At 56.5% G+C, this 23,590-nt stretch overlaps 2 protein-coding genes across 2 annotated transcripts; one reads left to right on the top strand and one right to left on the bottom strand.

Moving 5' to 3' along the window:
* Positions 1 to 1,119: 1,119 nt before the first annotated feature.
* On the bottom strand, positions 1,120 to 16,066 carry NCLIV_026740 (LOC398742 protein, related; the record flags this gene model as incomplete). The annotated part of the gene is made up of 19 exons (XM_003882868.1): positions 1,120 to 1,261; positions 1,918 to 2,021; positions 2,305 to 2,659; positions 3,425 to 3,483; positions 3,961 to 4,089; positions 4,396 to 4,480; positions 5,014 to 5,255; positions 5,504 to 6,034; positions 6,562 to 6,634; positions 7,002 to 7,600; positions 7,964 to 8,443; positions 8,884 to 8,950; positions 9,502 to 11,064; positions 11,613 to 12,252; positions 12,489 to 12,751; positions 13,180 to 13,584; positions 14,026 to 14,117; positions 15,042 to 15,266; positions 15,503 to 16,066. 19 exons carry the CDS (start codon positions 16,064 to 16,066, stop codon positions 1,120 to 1,122), a joined length of 6,618 nt encoding a protein of 2,205 aa, XP_003882917.1.
* Positions 16,067 to 18,331: 2,265 nt separating this feature from the next.
* Positions 18,332 to 23,336, top strand: NCLIV_026730 (putative zinc transporter ZIP domain-containing protein; the record flags this gene model as incomplete). The annotated part of the gene is made up of 3 exons (XM_003882867.1): positions 18,332 to 19,062; positions 19,635 to 22,675; positions 22,978 to 23,336. 3 exons carry the CDS (start codon positions 18,332 to 18,334, stop codon positions 23,334 to 23,336), a joined length of 4,131 nt encoding a protein of 1,376 aa, XP_003882916.1.
* Between the last annotated feature and the right edge of the window lie 254 nt (positions 23,337 to 23,590).

Genomic DNA, 23,590 nt, shown 5'->3' with positions numbered 1-23,590 from the left:
AGCTGACATATTGCATGTGACGCGAGTATCCAGCAGAGAGCCGACTGCCGCCAGGCCACGCATCTTGTGGCGTCACGTCATCCCGGAAACGTTTTTCTGGGAGTGTATGCTACGAGTTCGACTCCTGGTTTTACATCTTCTGAATGTCTTTGTTTACCGGATCCTCTCTGCCACACATCTTTTTAACCGCACAGACACACTGTTAGGAAGGACACACGAGAGAGGGGGGAGCTTCGCCTGCCGCGCGGCGCGCCTCACTGATAATCAACGAAGGTCTCTTGTTTCTAATTAGCTCACACAGTGCCGCACTTCGCAAGCACACGCCCTCCACGTGGGACGAAGCGTCATCCTGGGGGAGCGCCAGTGTCGCACGAACAGAGAAAGGCAAACAAACCTCGGTTTGGCAGACAGCGGCGGCGTAGGCATTCGAATGACACATTTCAGAGGCAGCAAAAAGAGACCCACTGAGGATCTGGGGACGTACCGGCAGATTCCATTCAGTTTTTTCGAGGTGCACCCTGTGTGGTGAGTTTCCAACTCGCGAAACGTCCGTTTCCCAAGAGTTTTTCCACTCTTCTCAAAAAAGGGGGTTAACACACGACAGGCGGAACGAGAAGCAAGTGTGCGGCTCCTCACGCGCAGCGCAAGTCTTTGTGACGCGCGTTGACAGCCTCGAGAGTTCTAGGTTAGTGACAAGAGCGCAAATATGCAATCGGCCGGGGATGCGAACCGAAAACGCTTCGTTAGCAACACACTTCGTTTTCATTACCAGAGTGCCCGGGAGTTTGACCCCCAAGGAGCAAACGGAACGCTCCCGGTCGAAACGAAGAACAATCGGTCGGCGAAAAAATCACGAACCCACTTCCCTCTTTCGTTTTCTCGCGCTAGTTTTTTTGCGTTAACCGCAGCCACTGCGAATGGCAATACACCCACTGCACGACGGCACGTTTCCTTGTGTGAAGAGGCAAATACAGGCTAGATTGGTACCAACGTACAAGCGGAGGAACACCCGAATCGCTCGGACAAATCAGGTACATCCACAGCACCGCGCGTCCACTGTCAGACAACGGGGGCGGAAAAAGAACGCTTTTCCCGACAGAAACAAAACGCACCCCGTTCCTAGTTTCCGCTGTTTTCAGTAGCTGCGACATCGTGCGCAGGCCTCTGCTGTCGAAACGAAACATCCAACATCCGCGTTTGTGCAAAGTGACGCAGCTCTTTCGCGAGACTCGCTTCGCCAACCATTTCCTCGAGGTCGTCCCTGGAAAGGAGAAGAGGAAAAAAGGAACACGTGACAGCGTGGCAACGCCACGAGGGAATGCGAAGGTGAATACAGACCAGGGGGGAAGATGATTCACACCGTCCGGGCAACACGCGAAAAAACAAAAACAACCAGAAACGCCCGGAGGCGAACACAGAGAGAGTGCGAATGCTTTCCGGGAAAACACAGGGGAGGCGGCGAAAGAGGCTAAAAAACCGCAAGCTGCAAGAGACGCCCACCGCGTCCCCGGCGGCGGCAAAGCAGTCGAGATCCGAACGGAGGAGAACCGCGGCGGAAACGACAGAGAAACCTAAGGCCTCCGACATGGGAACCACCAAGCGGGGAGGCGACCGGAAAAGACGTAGGCATCGAAAAAACCAGAACGACGGTCGGTGATCAACACGACAAGAATACAGAGAAAGTACCACGGGTGAACGGAGACCGCAATCCTTTGCACTGCACGGAGACAGGCCATCGCCGCGTCGTTCTTGCTGCGTGTGGGCGTGCACCGCATGACCTGGGACAGGCTACAACTAAGTGTTTTCTTTCTTTGGGAGTCCGCTTCTGGGGAAAGGCGCATCGTGCTTTTTCGTTCATAACACGCGCACATGTACGTTTGAATATAAGAGAGGCAGAACGTCTGAAGGAGGCCCTACCAGTAGTCGCGCAGAATCTCGCAGAACGCAGTGAGGAGTTCCTCTTGGAATGGAGACAGTTTGGCCCTCATCAAAACATCCAAGGACCGGAGCACTGGGATCACCTGAGCGCAGATATCGCCAAAAAGCGGGCACGGCGAGACACAGACAACGGCATGAGCGCGGAGAGGGAAAGGAACAAGAATGCGCGAGAACAAAAGTTTGTCGGAAGTAGGAGAGAGACACTGCCAAAGAAGCGTTCTCTTTTAGAGACACCGTGCTTCATCCTGCGTTTTCGTCGTTGATTTCGTGCGCCTCCCGATCGTGCGAACTGACGGGGGACCTCGACCCATCGGAGAACCTCCCGGAGAGTTTTTCGCTGGCCACGTTCCCTGGTTTTTTCCTCACCTCTGTTTGCAACACCTTTTTGACCATCAAGTCGAGGAGTCCGACCATGGACGAACCCTGGCCTTCGAGTGTCTGTTTCCGTTTCCCCTTTGTGCCTTTCTTCTTTCCTTCCACAGGCGCGTCGCCTTCCTCCCCGTCGTTCTCCTCGTCGGCTACCCCTAGACGTTTGTCGGACTTCTTGATTCTCACGCGCAGAGACGAACACGCGAGAAGACGCAACGCGTCGGACAGCAGCGCACCGTCAGCCTCTTCGAAGCGCACAGGCAGTGGCAAAGAAGACGCCGAAAAAACGGAGGAAGAAAGACACTGCGGCTGATCGTCGATCCACGCGGCAAGCACGGAGGAAACGAGGCGCCTGAAAACCACACCATTTCGCAGGGGGAGAAGGAGAGACGCAGGGAGACGAGGAGGCTGTAAGGCACGCTCGGGCAGATGAAACGTGTGCAGGTCTCCACAGAGAAAGAAGTTTCACACGCAGCGGCGAGTAACAACCCCACAGACACTAGCGAGACGCACCTTTCGAGAGAACGGACACGCCATGCAAGCAGAAACAAGCGATCCGACCTAAAATACTCAACTAAATTACTCAAAAAGGAGGCCTACATACGTGTTGGAGACGCGCGTCGAGGAGTTGAAGCACACAAAAAACACAGCCTTCCACATCTGTCTGCATGCGGCGTTTGGTTCGCCTTCGCCTTTGCTTATACACGCGAGCGAAGGCGAGAGGGGCGCATTTGTCGCAGGTTTCCACACATCCTGTACACTCCATCTTTGCTTCGCGGAAGGAGACACGCGTTTTCCGAACTTCCCCTTAGAAGGCCTTCCTCGGCCGAAACGAAGGGAGGGTTCTTTGTTTGTGTCCCTTAAGAAACGCGCCGTCTCTTCACAGCGCCTTCTTTCCTTCGCCACTCCTCAGTGCTGGCTTCGCCCACGCGTCGACGCACGCCTTGAGCAGCGTCGTTCTTTCTCTCTTCGCCCCCCTCTCGCTTCTGCGCACACTCGAGGTGTGCTCGTCGCGAATGCTCCGTCCGTTGCCTTCCACGTTTCCCTCTCTTCTCTCCGATTGTCTCTCCCGTCGCATCTCGATAGACTTCCCTATCGCAAAGCGCCCTCGACTTACTGCTGGATCCGGTACTTGGTAAGCGACGAGACACGGTCCAAGACAAAGCGATAGATGCTCTGAAAGACGTTAAGCCAAACACCCGCACATGCCCCGCCCTCAGCTGAGAGACACTGAGACAGACGGGAAAACCTAATCCCTGCATGCGGTCTCTCGACTCGTGTGAAAAACGTCCACAAAGTACGGGCGCATGAAAAAGAAACTCGAAACGAAACTCCCCACACTCTTATCGATCTATACGCACCCCGCCTGCACTAAACACCCGTGCACGCAGACTGGCCACAATCAAAATGTAAAATAAGTACATGCATATAGGAAAATCTGTAAAAACCTACATCTAGATACAGGTGTTATCTTTTGCTTCAGCGACAAATACGGAGAGAAGTATACATACATATACATATATATACATATATATATATATACACCTACATACATACATTCTTAAACGTTTTATACATATAATGTGTAGATGTACGGAGTTGTCAGTTGTGCGAGTCTCGCGTCGGCTGCAGGCTGGTTTTTTTGTGTCTTACCGCTTTTCTCTCCCTGTCGCTCCGGCAGCAGAGAGCACGGAGCGTCGCTTTTCCAGCAAAGGCCGGATGTGTGTAGAAGCCATTGAAGGCGATGAGACACTCGACGAAGAGGATCGGCAGCTTCGATTCCTACGCATGCGAGAAATCGACGCATGCACCAGCCGCACCGAGACGCACTCAGAGAGCAATAAAGAAAATCGCCCTTCCCTCAGGGACCACCCGAGCACACCCAATGTTCGAGCAAAACCTCCATAGATATATCTCTACACATAAACACACACAATTACATATATATACACATATATACACATTATACATACACATACATATACATATATATATATATACATATAGATATGCAGAGATGCCGTTCTGTGTGTGTTCCGGTTCTCCGGTGTGGAAGCAGGGGCGCCGCCTTCGTGTCGTTTGTCTTACATAACGGGGAAGAATGACGCGGAGGAAGACAGCCTCTGCTACACTGCGAATCTCAGGGTGAGGATCGCCTAGTGCGTAGACCATTCTGGAGAAACACAGTTCGCAGCGTATATAAGACGACCGGTGAGTGAATCCAGACGGAAGTTCTTTTTCGATGCATGCAGCCGCGTGCGCCGCCCTCCGCGGTCACACACACACACACACGTGCGGTCGAGACCGAGACAGCGCTCTCTCGCGTAGGCTTTTTTTTCGGTGTTACGCGACTGCGTTTCCTTCACGCACGGACCAAAGGTCGGGCGTCTGAGTGTGTGCACCGCGTTTTGCATGCGCGCGAACAGAGCGACTCTGTCTAGCATGGCGTTATGTCCAGGGGACCTGTTACCAAAAAGCGTTCAAAATATGAAATGGAAAACCATAAACATGCTTAAACCGGTGGAAACCCTGCCATTTAAAATGCTGATTAGAAACGACGAGTCGACTGCAAATAAAAACGCTCCATTTTACACATAACTGCAACATACATACGTCTACTTCGTTACACGTTCGAACTTGGTTAAAGGCGATGAACTATTTTGGTTCCAGTTTTAGCGTTTCTGTGAGTGCGCGCGCGCGCGTTACCCGTGGACGGCGTGACCATTGAACTTGACGAATTCTTCCGAGACGAGCGTCGCGAGACAGGTGAAGGCGACTTTCCGCAGCGGGACGAGAAGTTCCTCGTTTTCCTCCCTGTCCTCTGCTTCGTCTTTTGCGGTTCGCGCAGTGGCGCTGTCGCGGGCTCTCGAGGACGCTAGCGCAGCGACAATGCGAGGGAGCGAGCGATCGGCGATGCCAGACTGTCTTTGAATCAAGTCGGAAATGACCTAGTCACGCCACGCGCAAAACACGGGGAAGGCGAGAGAATGGGAACTGACGCCGGCCCCAGCAGGGAGGCGTGAAAGAGAGAGCGAAGGTCGACAGTCACACGCGTTAACCGTGTGCAGCAAAACGCTGAAAGAGCCCAGATGGACGAAACAAGAGCGAGAGAAGACATGCATGCACCCGTGCGGTCTCCAGTGCCTCGCTTGCCTTTGCGAGACTTGTTTCTTTCTCGTCTCCGTTGTTGCCTTACTGCGAGAGCGCCGATGCGAAGAATCGGGTGTTCCTGTTCACTGAGAAGCGCCGAAAGCGTCTGGAGAACTCCCCCCTCGTCGCCGCCTTTCTGCTTGCCGCCATCGAGGCTGCGAGTGGAAAGGGAAGCGCTGCGGTGAGAGGCTCTTCCGTCCTGTCCGTGTCCAGTCGCTGCTGCTGCGCCGCCCACTGCCAGGGAAGAAGAAGCTGAGGAATCGACCGCGGGTCTGGAAGGCAGTCCGACGCGGGATAGAGCGACCTTCCCCAGAGCTTGGACGGCTAGTGCGCGAACGCGGAGCGTAGGCGCGAGAACGGAAGGAAAAGCTGAAGAAAGAGAAGACAGAGACGAAGGAGAAGACAGAGAAGAAAGAGAAGACGACTCCGCTGGAGGGAGAGGGGCCAGCGCGAGAGACGAGGAATCACCCAGCTGGCTTTGAGGCGGCCGTGCTCTGTCGGCCTCGCCAGTCTTTTCGGCGCGTCCCTTGTCGGGTCCACGGGGGAGAACCACACAGAGGCGATCTTCGACAATCCCCTGCGAGGAAAGGAAAGCGAACGCAGAACCCACAGAAGCAGAAACAAGTAAACAGCGCGTGTCGTAAACAGACACCTCATACCAGTCTACATATGTGTCGCCACACCATGGCCTTCAGCATACACTTACACACCTATATCTACACGTGCATAGCCTTATATAAATGTACACATCTCTCTCTCTCTCTCTCTCTATATATATATATATATAGGTGTGTAGATATGCATATGTACATGCATAGGTCTGTTCCCTCTCAGTGTGTAACGCTGTTCAGGTTGGGTTAAGCCCGCTTTACTATATGACTTCGAAGGGAAACACCCTCGGTAGGGACCGACCATCAAGCCTCAGCTTCTCTACGAAGGGCCGTGATGCGCCCGAAGTCAATGCACGCATGCACGCGCTTATATTTATATGTGTGTACATATGAGTATTGACGACCACACAGGGAAGTATACTCGTATACGCATTTATGCATGTACATGCCTTTCGCTTTGTGTGTCTGTGTACGTCGAAAGAGGCAGTCTCACATGCAGCAGCGCAGGAAGCGAAGAAGCCGAGACGTCTCGGAGAAGGGCGAGCTCGCCGGCTGTCACGATACACCTGAACAGGAAAGCGGATTCGAATGAAAGACCAACGACAAAGAAGTCGACGCCCCCGGGTGTTAAACGCAGACAGGAAGGCCTCGACACCCTCGACGTACACAGACTCACCACACGTGAAAAACAGATACGACTCAAACACAAGGCGAGATCTATTCAGGTATCGATATACTTATATATACAGATATATATATATATATATATATATATATAAGTATATTTGTTGGGAGACGGCGACCTAAACGCAACGAGTTAGATCAGAGAGGCGTGTGGACGGACGAAACGATCTCGGAGGGAAAGAGTCTCTTTCCACGAATGCAAAGAGCAGAGGGGTGAACTGCGTGCCGCATGCTTCTCGTGGTTCGCACCTGCCGATGACGTCAAGTTCTCGCTCTGCGCGCATGCACGCATTTGTCAGAGGCGAGACCTCCGCATGAGCAGGCGTCCTCAGAGTCTCTGCCTCTTGGCTTTCTCGGCTTTCTCTGTTCTCCTTCTCTGCGTCGGTGTCTTCGCGTGCCTCGCGATTCGCGTCAGCGTCTGGGGCAGGTCGAGCGGAAGCAATGGAAGTGAAACCCGAGGCATGCCGGGGCGAAGGCGGAACAAGGCGGCGGCTGAGGACCGTTTCCACGCGCCTGAGAACGTTGTCGATCCAGGGAACCGCTCGCAAAGTGTCTCGCTGTGCGCGCGCGTCCCCAGCGACGGCTCGCAGGCTGTGTCCATTCTCTCCTTCCTTTGTTTGCGGCGTGACCTGTGTGTGTTGTTTCGCTCCGTGGCTGCTGGCGACTCCCTCTTGCTCGGCGCTTGATGCTTCGACCGCTTCGCACTCGCCACTCGCCTGCCTTTCTGGAGTTTGCGCTTCGGCGGCGTCGGCGGTTTCGTCGGCGTCTCGCGCCTCGCGAGTCTCCCGCTGCAGGGCGAAGCATGCAGAGACCGCTGCAGGGACGAGCGACGCAGGAAGCCTGAAATGCTGCGGAAAGAAGCAGTTACAGGAAGTGCACACCCACGGCTTTGCAACGCATAGACGTACCGTCCACCTCGACATTCAGGAGATGCGCAGGCGACGTTGTGCATGCGCGGGTCCATACAGATATTTGGGAAATGGCGCGTTGACGTGCATGCGGTGTCTGTATGCGAACGAGAGGTCTGTGGAAGATTTTTGATCGGCTAGAAGCGAACGCCAAGCGTGAGGTGAATTAACTGGTGAACCGAAATGGGCAACGCAACGCCTCGTGCTGGCGAATGCCGCGAAAAAGGCGATGTGGATCCTTTGTGAATCGACACATGAAACGGCGAGCGCGTCTTGAGATCGCGCACCGCCCCACTGGCTTACGCGAAGCATTTGAAGGAGTCGCGTCCCCGCCTGCTTCTTCTCATCTTCTTCCAAATGCGGGACAGATGCTTCAAGAAGAACGAACAATCGACGTGCGACGCTCGCAGTAAGACACTCGCTTGCTTGCTCTCGCGCGTCTTTTCCTTCTCGCTCCTTGAAACTATCGTTTTCTTCGCTGTCGCTGTCTCCTGCATCTGAGCCGTCAGCTCCACGCTTTAGTCGGCCCCTATCCTCTCTGTCGCGATTGCCGGCTGCCTCTCTCTCTCCGTCCACTTCTCTTTTCCCTCCTTCGCCGTATATTCGAAGCCAAAGCGCGAGTACTGCGCGTGCGGAGGCGCGGCTGTCGCTTATCTGTGCCCGCCGGGGAGACGATTCGGAGGAGGCGCCACCGCGAAGATGCTTGACGGGAGAAGACGCGCGAGACGAGAGAGGAAGGGAAGGCGACGCAGAAGTTCCCGAAACTCGGTGCATAAGCATGGCCTGTGAGCAGAGAAGGGAGAAAGAGAAGAAGCGGGTCAGAAAGAAGCGTAACGACGACACGAAAGAGGGTGCGATTGGGCGGACTTTGTCGAATTGGAAGACCACGTGCTGCGGAGGTGGAAGCGAGAGCAAAATTCCAAAGGGCGATCGGCAACGTGGCTCGATTTCCTGGTCGTCGAGACACTACCATAGGACGCGCTTCTTCGCCTTTTACATCCACCGACACCATCTACAACCCCGCACAAATATATATACGTATATATATATATATATATATATACAAAGACAGGTCCGTATGTATTTATATATGTGTTTATGTACGTATGTGGATACGAGAGATAAAATGGATGTATCACAGCTGCCTGGGAGTGGTTGAGGGCCCGGTGCGCTGCGACTGGAGCTCGCGAGGGAAAAGAGAGAAAAACGCGATTCGAACGCACTTGCACGGCGAGGAGGAGGGTCGGAGGAAGAGAGCCGCGGCCTGCTTGCCGCAAGCTGTCTAGACAGCTGGAAAAAAAGACCCGCGGGAGGCTTCCGCTTGGAAGACAGAAAAAGCAAAAAACATGGAAAGAGAAGGGATGCGAGGAAAAGAGACAGAAAGGACTGTGGAATGCCACACATGTGTGGACTAAGCAAATCCGGGGAAACAGAGCGACACTTCAAGTCAGCCAGCTCTACGCACGGTGTCCATACACTCTCGACCTCGATCCTCGCAGGCCCAACCTTCATATCCTCGTTCATCTTACCCCCCTCTCCGCTTCTCCCTCCCGCACAAAACGGAGTCTCGATCTAACAAGTATATATATGTATACATATGTATATTTATGCATATATCTGTATATATTTGTATGTATATGTATATATTTGTATGTATATGTATATACATGTATGTATATATACACACCGATGCACAGAAACACCGTTGACAAAACACGTATCTCTGCCTGCTGCTCAGCAGACAACAAAGGGCGAGGCGCGGCGAGGATGCGTTCTCCGCGCGTTTCTGCCTCCCGAGAACGCGTAAAAGCGGGGCTTTTGCCTCGGGCCTCGCGACGTACTGCTTCTGGAGGTAGCCCATGTAGAAATGAAGAATGTCTTCGAGTTCTTCCTCGGAAGAGCCTCGCAGCATCTCTTGGGCCATCTGCCAAGGAGTCGGTTCTCTCCAAACTTCGTCTTCGTCGAACCATGGAGACGCCCCCTCGCCTTCATCTGTTGCTAGACGAAGTTCGTCTTCCCCTCTTGCGTTTCGTTCTTCTTGCTCTCTTCCTTCGTCGTCTTCCACTGATCCTTCTTTTCTGCGACTGTCTCCGCATGCATCGCCTGTTTCCACGTCTTCACCCGCCTCCGCCAGGCTTGCAGAAGAACCGCCCCGTTCGAGAAGCGCGCGAGCGCTGCCGCACGGAGATCCTGTGCGCGGTCCTTCGCGATCCTGTCCTTCCTGCGCCGCAGCCCTTTTCGTTCTTCCTCCTCGCGCGGCGCCTTCCGAGTCGGAGCGTCGTCGCTTCGAGCCGCGCTCCAAACCCCGGCAATCCGCCTGTCTCTCCGTCGCAGGCGCAGAGAGAAGAAGAGAGGCGACCGCCTCGCTGGCCCTCTCTCGCACTGCCTCCTCTTCGTCCCCAGCGACTTGCGCCAGGACGCTCTGACGCCAAACGCGCGAAATTTCGCCTTGGCAGAAATCCAAGATTCGCAACATCTCCTGTGCAACCGCCCTTCCACAACCGGGAGAAGAGGAGGCGCACGAACAGCTTGCTTCTGCGTCGCTCGCTGTTTCAGAGACGGACTGCGAAGTTCCCGAAGGCTGCACAGGTGCGAGAGCGTGCGGCGCGTCGCTAGTCGAAGGCTCGCCACTGGGCGGCAGTGCGAGGGACGCCGAGCCTCCGGTATCTGTACACCTCGTGCACGAAATTGGCGTCGCGGGAGTCGGTGCCGCTTCCCCTTCTTGGCTTTTTCCGACGCGCAGGTTTGGGTCAAATGCCGTGACTCCAAGGAGCTTCGTTCGGCTCCGCGCCGAGAGCGACGCAGCCGCGAAAACCCGAAGCAGACAAGTCGCCCACTCGTGGCAAGTGCTAACAGCTTGGCGCCTCACCAACAGGCTGCTGTCTGTACACCGCGCCGCGATCGCCGCGAGGGGGAAGACGAAGAGGAGTGACGCAGGGAGGCACAGGGCGGAGGCAGGCGAATGCAGCGACGCACCGGGAGAAGACCGGGCGCGCGACGCCGACCCGAGAGGCGGACAGAGCAGTTGACGGAGGTGAAACACAATCGAGTTTCTCTGCGGCGCTGCCGTTTCGCGGAGGCGCGTCGAGGCAACCGGGGAACGTGACGGTCCCCCATCTGCGGCGAAGAACGCGAAAAAGTGATCTGTCAGCCACGGCCCTAGGCGCCTGTGGGTGCGAACGCCAGCGGAGAGCAGCAGCGGCAGCAGGCGACGAAGAAACGCGAGAATCGCCTGTCGGATCACACTGTGGCTGTCCTCCAAGCACGAGGCGACGAGACGCGAGAGGAATGGAGGGTGAAGAAGCAAAGCCAGAGAATGTTGAGAGAAAGACGCCAGGGGCAGAGTCGTGCAGCCCAACACCAGGAGAGAAATCAGCTGGCCCAGTGTCTCAATGCCGCGACTCCTGAAGCAGGCGGTTCCGAGAGCAACGCAAGCCCCATGTACAAAGCGATGCGCATGCGTGTGAATGCAAAAGGTACAGAGTCATGCATAGAGCGATCGACGTCTGTCTTCTCGTACATATCTCTTTCAGATATACAGGTGTTTGTTGTTCAGAGGCTGGGGTTCTCTCGCGTGGTGTAGAGACGCCCCTTCGGCTGGGAAACGCCTGGCTCGCCCATGCTGGAGCAGCCACGAATAGAGACAGCACAACGCAGTTTGTCTCCGTGGCTAGGATCAAATGCACGCGCACAGCCGACAGACAAAATACCAAGGCGCCTTCAAAGCAACATGCATGCACACAGCTCCCTCTCTCCATCGTTCGTTTCCTCGGTCTGTATATGCATATCTCACGCATCTGCAGTCATATATATATATATATATAGACGTATATGGAGACATAGGGTTGGCTGTAAATGGTAGCTGGGTATATAGAGCACATGCATGGGTGTGAATGGAGGATTGCTGTTGGGAATGTCGACGAGAGCGCGAGCGGCCTGACGTGGCTCTCACCTGAGGAGCGACTGCGCGTCCTTTGCGCGTCGCCGCAGGGCGTCGATCAGCTTCTCTGCTGTTTTCCGTTTTTCTTTCTGGAGAAAAAGAGGCAGCAAGAGCAGCGGCGGTTCATCCGTCCTGCGACTTCCGTCGACTCGGGTGTCTCCGTCCTCTTCGTGTGTGCCGCCAGAGTCGCTCGCGAGTTGCGAACGGAAACGCAGCTCCTTTTCCTCAGCCGCCAGCAGTGCATGCAACAGCTCCAAGGCCAAGAGCCGGTGAAACGGTCGGTCGCTCCGCAGCGCAGGAATCGTCACAGACGACAGGAAACGATCGAAAAACGCCGAGGTACACAAAGACAAAGACGAACAAGAGGAAGAGGAAGACGATGAAGATGATGAAGAGGAAGAGCAAGAAAGTGGAGAAGAGGAAGACTGGATTTGGTGATGGGGCGAGGGTAGCAACATGTGTGTCCGCTGGATGCCTTGGAGTTCGTCGGGTGAAGCCGCGGGAGAACTAAGATCTTGTTGGATCTTCCCTTCTTCGGCCAGAGAAGTCCGAAGAATGCGAAGAAGCGACCAAACGACAGGCGACGCCGCAGAGGTCCCGGAAGGCGCCGAGGCGTAACAGACCGATCCGAGAAGGGAAATGACAGGGTCACCTGCAGGAGCAAGACACCATGAGACACGGAAAAGCCGAATAGCATCACAATGTGGGGAAGTGGAAGAAAAGGGAGAAGAGGGGAGAACACGTCAACGAGGGGAGATTCACCGCAGCCCACGCGAAAGGCGACAAACGGAAATAACCGGGGCAAAGACGAAAGGAGCAACAGGAGAGAAACGCCCCTGCTTCCCGCCCGCGCCACTCCCCCCGTCTTCTGTTCTTGTCCCCTCGTACTCGCATCTAGCCTCCTCGTCTCCACTTCGTGCACCGCGTCTGCTTCCTTTTCACCACGCGTGTTCGTCTCTCCACCTTCGTGGGCCTCGTCGCCGTCAGGACGCGCTGCTTGGCTGTCACTCCCGTCGCCGGTCGAAGCACCAGAGGAGAGATTTCCTTCGTCGTCGCCTGGGGGTTGCGGCTGCTCTCCCCTCCCCTCATGCTCAGCGTCGGCTGGGGAACTGCGTTCGTCGGGCTCTGTCCAACCCGAAGTTTCTTTCTCCCTGAAACAGGCAAAACGACGGAGCAGCCGAAAGCGTGGGGGCTCGCCGTGACGTTGAAAAAAGAGCAAAGGCGGGGTCGAGAAAGGAAATGCGGGAAAACGACGGAGACACCGAGAGGAGAGAGCTACGCCGGCTTCTACAGAACACGGAGACAACCACAAGCACAGGCACGGCTTGTCGATTCCTTTTCACATCCCCTCGATCCTTCGTAATCGCTTCGTATTCGGCTTCCCCTTGTCCAAGCACCACGGTGTCTCCTGGGGCCTTTCCTCTCCGTCGCAAGTCGCCTGTTTCGTTCGTCTTTCCCCACCATCTCCCCTCTCCGTCTCGCCGTCTCGCGTTCCCGCTGGCCCTCTTTTGTCACCGTTTCTTTCTCGTTTCCCCCGGTTTCCTCTCGCTGCCGGTTTCGCGCGCGCGAGACGCCCTACTTTTCGCGACAGAAAGTGAGAAGGTTGCTGCCGCAAAGGACCGTCGGAAAGAGCAAGAGAGGCGCGTCTTCGATTATCTGACACGCCGCACGCGTCGTCTCCTTCTGACTATCGAACGCCTCCTCACGCGACGAAGACGAGGAAGAAGCGGACGATGAAGAGGAAGAAGGGGAAGAAGACGAAGAAGAGGCGAGAGAAGCACAGGATGAGGGAGGGTGAAGAAGGAGAGGAAGAAGAAGCGAGAAGATGTCGCTTGTGGCGGCTGCGACGAGATCGACGACTGGCCCGCCTTCGTAGAGAGGAAGCACGAGGAAAGGACGCGCCGGAGAGGACGAAGAGAAGTGGAGATTCCTCAGGTCGTTCGCGCGTGCGAGGAAGAGGCGCGGCAGCTGCAGGCAGAAGCGTCTGGTGCGTGGAGACCGCAGAGAAAAGAAACAAGGACGTGAAAAAGAAGAGATCGCGCGAGACAAGCGCACGCGAAAAAGGACCGCGGAGACGCGACGAAAAGCACTTGCAGGGGAGAAAGGCCGAGGGGAGACGCATCGCAAAAAAAGGGAAGAAAAAAGCGGAAACCCACACGGCCCAGAGGCGTGAAAACGCACAGGGCGCGTGAGAGAGGGAAGGCGCCGAAGAAGCACGTAAAGCGAAAAGACAAGCGCGCGAGAAAGAAGCGAGAAGAGAGGACGCGAACTGCAACAGAAGGAAAGGAGAGCATGAAGCAGAGAGAAAAAAACGTAGGAGAAAGGAATCGAAAGAAAGCACATCCTGACAAGCGCGCCACAGAAGTCGACGCGAGAACGATTGTGAAGAAGCAAGACGAACCGGTCGTCGCGTTTCAGCCCTCACCTGTGAGAGGGACAGAGTCCGTCGCCTTTTTTCGCGGCGCCTTCCAGGATCCCGCGCATGCAGGCACGGAGCGCTTCCCGTCCCTCGAGGCTCTGGAAAATCGGGAGAGGCAGAACTCGCAGAAACGCGCCCAAACTCAGCAGAACCAGTTCCGAGCTGGAGGGCGAAGATGCCGGCGAGGCGTCCAACCCACTGCCTTCTGAGGGCGACGCGCACGAGTCGTCGGAAGACAGAGACGCTTCTGCTTCGTCTCCCGCCGCGGTCGAACTCCGTCCTCGCGTCTGTCTTCTTTGTCTCCTTTGCGGAGTACACAAGCTGCGTCGCGCTTCTCTTGGTCTCTTGCTGGAGAGTCGGGGAGTGGCAAACCGCGGCGAGGACGGGGAGGCGGCTGAGAATCCACATCGGTTTGCAGAAGGCGGCTTCGGCTCGGAAGGAAACGTCGAGGGAGCGAGACGGAGACGACGAACCACGAGGTCGGCGATGCCGCGGAAGACTTCTGGCCAAGGCGCGACGTGGAACCCCATGGCGCCGTTCCACTGTGCGGACAGCAAAGCAACGAGCCCCAGCACTGCGCAGCTCTCCTGTCCATCAGCGAGGAGCGAAAAGAACCATCTGCGTCAGCGACGCCACCCCACCAAGCGACTGCGCCTTTATCCCGCTGCCTATATTCACCTACCTTTTCGCAGATATCGTCTTCGCTCCTTTGGATCTGACCATGCGTCTGTCGAACTATCTACCAAAGGATCTAGACCAGTACACCTGGCTAAACATATGTAGATGCACATGTCTGTGTAGATATATGCTTTTATCTATGTGGCCGACTGTAACGACATAAGAATAATCCGATTCATAAACAATAGATATACATATATATATATATATGTATACTAGTGTGACGAGGAAAGAAGAGAGTTTTGATTTCTGTGAATGTTTACATTCTGTCAGTGGAGAAGGTGCATGCATGATCTTGAGAGAGAAGCGCCTGGCCTGAGAAAGGCGACTCCACGGTTGCTCACCAGCAGCATTCGCAGGTAAATGAGCGCGGTGAGTTCTCCTTCCTCGCCTTTTCCGCTTTGCATCAGAAGCAGAAAGGTTTCGCGCAGCACGTCGCTGACGCCGGGAGCAGACGAAGCAGACAAGGGAGAGGAGAGAGCAGACGGCGTGCCGGAGAGAGGCGGTGTGTCGGTGGCGATCGCTCGCGAAGCCGCTGCGGAGAGGCGACTCCAGAAGAAGCCGATTTCCTACAGAAAATAAAAATGCGCGTTCCTGTGGATTTGAATCCAGTAGAAAAGCCACGGTAGTTTGCCACCGAGACGCAAGGTGGGCAGAGAGGAAAAGCAAAATCGCATGTTTTGCACGACGCATGCATCTGAACCACGCGGTGTGCTGTATGCACACGTCGATGCAGACTGCTGCACAAGCCGTCAGGAGTCCCGGGACGCGTCCTGGAATGTGCAAGGATCTGTTTGTCGCTCACCTCTTCTTCGCCGTCTATAAGTCGCAAAGAGACGTCTGAGAGGAGTTGCAGGCTTTGGAGGCGCGGGTGTCCCCGTCTCGGGTTCCGCGCCTCGAGTATGCCTGTCTCCCTCTCCTTGTCTTCCTCGTCCCCTTCCTCATCGCAGAGAGCAGCGGGTTCCACGTCCTGGCCGCTGGCGCGCGCCGCTGCACGGGCGGCCGCTTGGAGGAAAGGCAGTGAAGCAAGGGCGTCTGCCGCTTCAGAAAGGAAGGGATGCTCACTCTGCCCTACCCTGTCTCCATTCTCTTCTTGTTCTCCACCTGCCTGTCCTTCATGCGGCTCGTAACTTGAAGAGACTCGTGATTCCGCCTCTCGGCTCTTCCTGGGAGAACCGCCATGGCGAGGGGAGGGAGACAGAAGAAAGCGACAAAAGTCGGGTCTATTTGGAAGACAGAGGGAAATCACAGAAGACACTGCAGCAGAGTACGTTGTAGCGGGGGACAGAAGCGGAGGGAAATGCAGCGGTAGCTGCTTCTCCTCAGAGAGGAAAGGAGACGACGAAGTAGCTTCAGTTGCAGCAGCCATCGGCACGCAGGAGCCGGAATGCACCAGGATCCAGTCTGCAATCCCTCACAGGAGGCCCCAGACGCCGTGCCGGCACTTCTGACTGGATGGGGCAGAAGAGCAGAAAGGTAGCCCCTTAAGAAGCGGAAGACGCGCACACCCGCTCCACTTGTGTCGCTGTTGCCGCCAAAACTTCTTGCTCGTAGGGGACACACCTGAATTCCTCCGCTTGGTCTACTTACGTCATCTCCAATCCTCCGCTACACCTACACCAAACACCCTCGTGAGGTGTACATACACCTCAACAACGCCTCCGGTGTGCATACGCCTCAAGTCTCCCGTGGCTATCCGTGCACCGGACGTCCTATTTGCGTGCCGACTTAAAGTTCGCGCTGAGAGCTTCCACACACGCGCGTTGCGTCGAGTCTTTGCAGGCACGCAATTCTGTCTTGTTCTATCTCGCACAGGTCATTCCGGAAACACGAAGATCCGATTTAGGGTCCTTTTGAAAATGCAGGTGTGTTGGTCTGTGTCCGCTCGCGCACGGGTACATGCACACGAGGCGATTCCGATCACGGTGACAAGCACCGGGTTTGTCCTCGCCTTCCAAAGAATAGAACAAGCAAAACTGTTGCTAAGCGAAGGAAATCGCTGACGACAAGGAGAGGAACGGGACAACTGCTTTTCCTGTTTCGGATATTGGACGGCGGCTTTAAGAATCGAGGCTTCGCCACGCGACGTACGAGGACAGGGAACCCGTCACGTTAACGCAGAGCCGCCGGATCGGCGAAGAAGACTAGGTGAAGTATGCGCCATGGCCCCTCGTCCACTGCCCAAGCCAATGGAAAGACCAAATCCCTAAATCACGGTAGGACAAAAGAACCGAGAAACAGTGTGTGTCTTGACCCGCAGTATGGAGGGTCACACGAGGTTTTTCGTGCGATTCTCTCTGACGGCTGCATGCGCCTGCGCGGCTGTTTTTTCTCAACTGACGTTTTTCTCCGGCGATGAGACACCTCGCTTCGCCAGCCTAGCGCAGATCTGCTTTTGACTCTCGAGGCAAGCGAGACGAAATTCCGCGCAAGAAAAAAGGTGAACCGCCGAATGAAAGGAACACACAAGTCGAAGAAGACCGGGTCATGAAAGCGCGGGGTCTTCCGTTTTCCGTGCCGACCGACTGCACTTTTCAAGGATCGGTGTGCGTGCGTTTTCGATTCGTACACAACTGCTAGTGTATCCGAGACAGAACGATCCCCTGCCTCTCGCTGTATAGACACCGTTTCCACGGAGAGGGAGCGTTTCCACATCGCAAGAAAGCGTTTCTTTTCCTCCTTCGTACTTTCCTCCTGGTTCGTGTGCGCCTGTTCTCTGGTTGGCCTCTCAGCTGCGAAACACGGGGCGCCGTCCACAACGAAGCCTTCTCTTCGCCAGGGCGCAAACAGCTGTCGCGTGCGAAATGCAAAACACCTCCGAGGTCCCCTCCACCACTTTTGTGCTAATAAGCGTTCTCCTATTCGTTATTTTCCTTCAACGGCCTCTCCTTAACTCTCAACGACGGGGCGACTAGGAGCACAGTCGCGCCGTCCTCGGCGAACGAGCACAGGTGCGCCTAACGCGAGACGCTTTCCGACCGCCTGTCAAGCTTTTCGGGCGCGAATGTGTCTTTCCCTCACGCTATCTCCTTCGTCTCCTCTTATGGTTCCACGTCTTTCTTCTGGTGGCTGTTCTCGGCTGTTTCGTTGGTTCTCTCCCACCACCTCGGCTCTCCCTTCTCGTCTCACGCTCCTCCGCTTCATGTCTCCTTGCCTCCTGCCTCCCCCCCCCACCCCCCACCCCCCCGAGTCTCGCGCTTCCTCTTCCTCCCATCTCCTGAAGGCCGTCTGCTTCCGTTGAACTCTTCACTCGGCGTCGCTCGCGAAAACGCTCTGATTCCTCTCACTCGTTCCGCTTCGCCCTGTCTTCGTGGCCGCCTCCTCGTCTCTGCCGTCTAGCAGTTTCACCCCACTGCGTCTTGGATTTCGAGTTCGTCACCTCTGCGCTTCCTTTCACCTGCGTCGTCTGCATGCGCTCCTCTCGTGTGTCTTCCCGTGTCCCTTCTCCCTGTGTGCGACTCTTCTCTCCGTCCCTCCGTTCGGCTGCGCGCACCCGTGGCGCTTTCCGTTATGTTCGCTGGGATTGCAGTTTGGGACGCATGTGGACTGCACTCGCCTCTCTCAGCTCCGCGCCTCGGTGTCTCTACACATCGAGAGGCTGAGAAACGCTCCCCTTCCTCTTCCGTCGCAGCGGATGAAACGCGCCAAGATGAAGGCGAAACGAAGAAGATTTTCGTTGATCTCTGCTCCCCGGTCGCCCTTCCGCGGCGTCCCATTTTGGCTGTATAGCCTTGGCATGATTTTTGCATCCCGTTTCCTCCGTGTATTTGCAAGTTCCAGTTCTCAGAGTGCCTGGCCATCTTCCCCCTCTGGAGACCCCACTGGACCTTATCTTTCCACTCCTCCCACTTCTCTCTCTCCTTCCCTCTCTCCTTCTTCTGCCTCTTCTCTTTATTCTCTCTCTCCTTCTTCCTCTTCTCTTTCTTCTCTCTCTCCTCCTCTCTCTCCTTCTCTCTCTCCTTCTCCCTCTTCTCCCTCTTCTCCCTCTTCTCTCTCTTCTCTCTCTGCTTTCTCGACCTTCTCCATATTGTCCCCGGTAAACCATCAAGTGAACGGCGAAGACGAGGAGCAGCGGTGGTCGGAAGAAGGCGCGAGAATCGCGTTGTCGGTCTTGGCTAGCCAGGGTGAGGCGCGGCCGCTGTCTGTCTCCTCCCGCTCCCTCTCCGCCTTGACAGAAGAGCCGGGCGCGGAGGGAGACGCCCGTTCGGCAGGGCTGCTGCGGCGTGGGAGTACGGAGAGAGACGAGCCGTCTCCAAGAAGCGATCGCTTTCTTCCTACCCTCGGCTCGGACATTTCAGTTGCGGATCTGGAAACTCGCGCCCTGCTGTTCAGTCACGAAGAGGGCCAAGCTGAAGAAACTGCACTGTGAGTTTCTGTCTCTAGATGGAAGCCTCTTTCTGCTTCTCAGATGCCACGTCGTCCGTGAGGATACTTTGGGTGTAGTTGCGTTTCGGGATATGGCGATCTCGTGCAACCTTCCGTCGTGCAGAACGCGGCTCTTGAAATCTGGTTCGGAACCCAGCTCGCCGCCGAAAGGGCCTTCTGATCTTCCGCTGCCTCTGTCTTTGCGTGACGGTCACCTTTTCTGCTCTTGTGTCGCGTTCGGTTGCCTCCTGCCAAGATGCGTCTCTTTTCGCGGAACCGAAAAAGTCTTAGGTCGTCGGCTAAGTTGAGGGTTTGCCTATTTGCCTCCGAACGAAGAACCACTACACTTCTAGAAACGGAGCAGAAGAGTGTCCGTTTTTCGTGGGAAAGAAAGCGCCCTGCATTTTGGAGCCCACCCTGGCGGTGTTTTGCCGCCTCCACGTTTCCCTTGCTGACTCTTCGTTGCTTTCTTTGGTCCTCTTTCCTGATTTCCCTCTCTGCTTTCCTGATTTCCCTCTCTGCTTTCCTGATTTCCCTCTCTGCTTTCCTGATTGCGTCTGTGTGCTGTCTAGGCTCTCGACGCGTCTCTATGCAGCAGGTAGCATCTTCGTTTGCGCGTTAGCTGGGGCGGTTCCGCCGCTTCTCTTCCTCCAAAAAGAACAGGAACAGAGACTCCAGGGGCGCCTTCGCCCCGCACCCCCCGGAGTTAGCTCCGAAGGGATCACTCCTCTCACGGCGAAGTACATTCGCCTCGTCATGTCGTTCACGGGCGGTGTGCTCCTCTCCGTGGGACTGCTTCATCTTCTTCCCTCTGCACAGCGGCAAATCGCCGTCGAACTCGCGCGACAGAAACTGCGGGAAGACCACAAGACGGCAACAGCCTCCTCCCGTGACTTGGGCTCCGGATCCTTTCCAGGGAAATCTGGCGAAGCAGAAACGGAGAGAAGAAAGGCCGAACTTGGAGACGGTGGGAGTCGCGGCGAGACACAGGACCGCGAACGCGACGTGGCAGACGAAGGCGAGAGAGGAGAGCCGCGCGGCGCGCAGTCAAGAGGAGAGGACGCAGAGAGCAGGAGAAAAAGAGGGGCGAGCGGCGACGCAGGGACTACGGCCTCGGTTTCGATCGAATCTCACAAAACGTTTCCCTACGCCTCGGTCTGTTGTCTTGTTGGAGTCCTCCTGGTTATGGTGCTTGAGGCGCTAGCGGAAGCGGAACACACTCACGAGGTCCACAGTCACATCCACACGCATGAGCATGTGCGTACACATCTCCACACAGAGAAGGAAGAGGTTGAGGCCGAGGCGGGGAGCGCGCGAGGCGCCTACGTGCCGCCGGCTTTAGGCGCAGCGCCTGCATTCAGCGGAGTGCGCCAGGGGAGACACGGCGATGAGCTGAAGCACGCAGCGCTTGAAGCAGCAGGAAGTGGTTTCGGTCCGAAGGAGGCGGGAGGAGGAGCAGAGGCAGAGCGGAGAGAGGGCGGGAGCGAGGAGCGCAGCTGGGTAAAAGCTTGCAAAACCAAAGCAGGAGACGGACGAGAAGGGTTCTGTTCGCTCTCGTCCTACGCGTCTTCGTGTTCCGCCTCGTGGCACCATTCTCTCTCTTCTGCGTCGCTTTGTTCGTCTTGCTTGTTGCCCGAAGCCGGCAAGGAGGACAGCGAGACTCTCGCCCATCCGCCCCCTGCAGCGGATCGGGCAACCGCCCTGTGCGTGGTCTCGCCGTCCCCCGCTTCTGCGCCTCCTTTCGCTGTCTCTCGCGCCGCGCCGTTCCACTCCTTCCCCAGCTCTTGCGCCGCCTCGCTGCGCGGTGTCGCCTCGACAGGCTGTTCGTTCCGGAACTTGTTTCGACGCTCAAATAGCTGCAAAGAGGGAACGGGAAACATGGCAGGAAAGCCGCCTCAGGTGTGCCCGTACAGGTCGACGCTGAGCGCCCGGAGTCTGTACACCGCAGGATGTGCAGTGACAGCTGCGGCAGAGCTCAGCTGCGCCGCAGCGGCCCCCTGTTGGTGCGAGGACGGCGAGAGCGAGGACGAGCGGGCCGCGTATCCGTGCTCTCAGCGCGTCATCCCTGAGGCCGAGAAAGGTTTTGTTCCCGCGCCGAAACGTGGAACCCTCGGCGGATCCGCCGGCTCACGGCGCTTCATGGCATGCAGTTGCGAAGGCGGCAGGCAACACAGTCCCAGCAGCGACAGGGCCCGCGGGGAGAGCGAGATCGGCGAACGACGGCGTTGCGAGATGGCCCTAGGTCAGGAAGGGGAAGGAAGAGGACGAATGGAAGGAATGCGCGGGCCGCGTATTCGAAGTGCTTCCTGCTGCTCGCAGGCGTGTCCCTTCGCCGGAACGTCGTGTTGTGTCGGTCGACTGCCGCCGACACCGCACAGACCCAGGCCGCTCTCGCCCTCAAAAGGTCGAGTCGTTAAGAGTGCAGGCGAGGTTGTCGACGTTGACAGCGGAAGCAGCGTTTCAGGGAGGCAAAGAAAGCTCGAAGAGGGAGAGAGACGACGCGAGAGCGTCGACGAGCACTCGGCGTCGTTTTGCTCTATCGTGGGAGAGGACAGCGGAGACCGCAAACACCGACCCGGCGATATCTTCATTTCACAGGGGAGTTTCACAAGACACCCGGGCCACAGGGGAGGGACTGCGATCGGCTACAGTCGATCTGCGGATCATCTTGCGTCGAACGTTGAGTCGGGAAATCGTTTCTGCTCTCCAGAAATGCACGCAGATTCGATGCCCAAAAGCAAGTGCTGCAAGACGTCGGCCGAGCAAGACGAAGGGAAACCTAGTCGCGAGTGTGGCCACAGAGGGCCTTCGCTTCTGGCCGCAGCCACCAGCCTCTCGCGTTTCGCCTCGCGTGAACGGGGCGTGTGGAAACCGACCCAGAGTCGGCGTCGGCGCCTTCCAAACTCGGCCTGCCGAGGACGGTCAGGCTCGCCTGCGTCTCTGTCTTCACCGCTGCTGGCCCACGCGACGCCGCGCTTCCCTTCGTCGCAATCGTCCCACTGCGACTGCGGGCCGCTGTCGCCGCGCTCCGACGTGTGTATGTACACCTCACCAGGCTTTGAAGAGAGCGTGAGGCGCTACACACATCGCTGGAATGCCGCCGAAGTGGCTCAGCGACACGGTTGCCCGCCGCTGTATTTCTCCTCGTGCTCCGAGGAAGCCGGCGCAGTGTGCCTTCTGGGGCCGGACCGTACTGACGAGGCGGGACTGACGGACCCAGAGTACTTGGACAGAGCCAACAAGAGGCGGAGTCGCATGCGCAGCAGGTGTATCTACACCGTGAGGAACAGATGCCGGAAGCTGTGCAACCGGAGACACCGCGTCGCCAGCAGTTGTGGACGGTGTAGCTCGGGGAATGAGGGAAGCCGTCTGCTGCCGCCTTACGGCAGTAGCAGCACAAGCGCGACGCTAGCTGACGAACTGCGCCATGAGGGCGATAAGGCAGGAGCGAAGGAGCTTCTCGTCTCGGGCGTCCTCATGCTCGCTCTTTCCTTCCACTCTCTCATGGAAGGCGTCACCCTAGGCACGGCGCCCCGCCCTCAACTCGTTGCCTTTGCTGTGCTCGTGCACAAGGGGCTCGAGAGCTTTGCTCTCGGATCATCTCTCATGCAAGGTAAGTCCCCGGCCGTGCGAGAAACCAATACCTCAGTCAGAAACGCCGCTCCATCAGGACTTTTACGGGTGTCTGTACACCATCCCATTCGCCGTCCTTGCTTGCACCTGTCTGCATTCTTATCCTCTGGAGTTTTGTTCCCATCCTCGTGTCGCTGCGTTGAGCGCGTGCCGCATCTTTTCTCTCTCCTCGTTTCGCGTCTCCTGCGTCGGTGCTGCGGCCGTGCCGGTCTCGCAACATCGCTTTCTCATCTGTCTCTTCGCTGGAGCTTTTGCCAATGTCGTCGACCCTGCCGTTTTCAGCACAGACTCACCTGAAGACGTTCGTATGGCAGATGCTGGCGTTCGCCTCGATGACGCCCGTCGGAGTGATCGTCGGCATTGCTATCACTTGGTTGACTGGCGACGGTCGAGGGCGCTCTGCGCCTGGGTCGGCATCCTCCGAGGCATTGGGCATGTTTTCCCCGAGGTTCTTCTCCTTTTTTCTTCCTCTTCTCCCGGGTTTGCTCACCGGCGTCGGCTCTGGAACCTTCTTGCACGTCTCTCTTCTCGAGTGCATTGCGCCGCAGCTCATGAGGTGCCGGGCCGAAGGAAAAGCCTCTCTTCTATCCGTCATTGCAGCTGTGTGCCTTGGCGCGGGGGTCATGGTTATTCTCGCCTAGTTGCCTCGGGTGCGTCAGGCAAATCTTCAGAACAAAGGCCGAAGTCGCCCAACACACAGAGACAAAAGCACTCAAACACTTCTTGGGCTTTTTGCGGTGCATGTTTAGATATGGACAGCCAGCTCCGGCATGACGGTGGCGTCTTCAGATGTCCGAGAAGCGAAGATGTCTTCTGGGATCTGTATTTCGTAGCATGCATGGTCTGGCGAACTTCGACTTCCCGATATCAATCACAGAACGCAACTCGGTTCCTA

Source organism: Neospora caninum, chromosome VIIb, assembly GCF_000208865.1.
Source record: "Neospora caninum Liverpool complete genome, chromosome VIIb".
Taxonomy (NCBI): Eukaryota; Apicomplexa; class Conoidasida; order Eucoccidiorida; family Sarcocystidae; genus Neospora; species Neospora caninum.
Note: the sequence above shows the minus strand (reverse complement) of the source record. Positions and strands in the feature narration are given on the sequence as shown.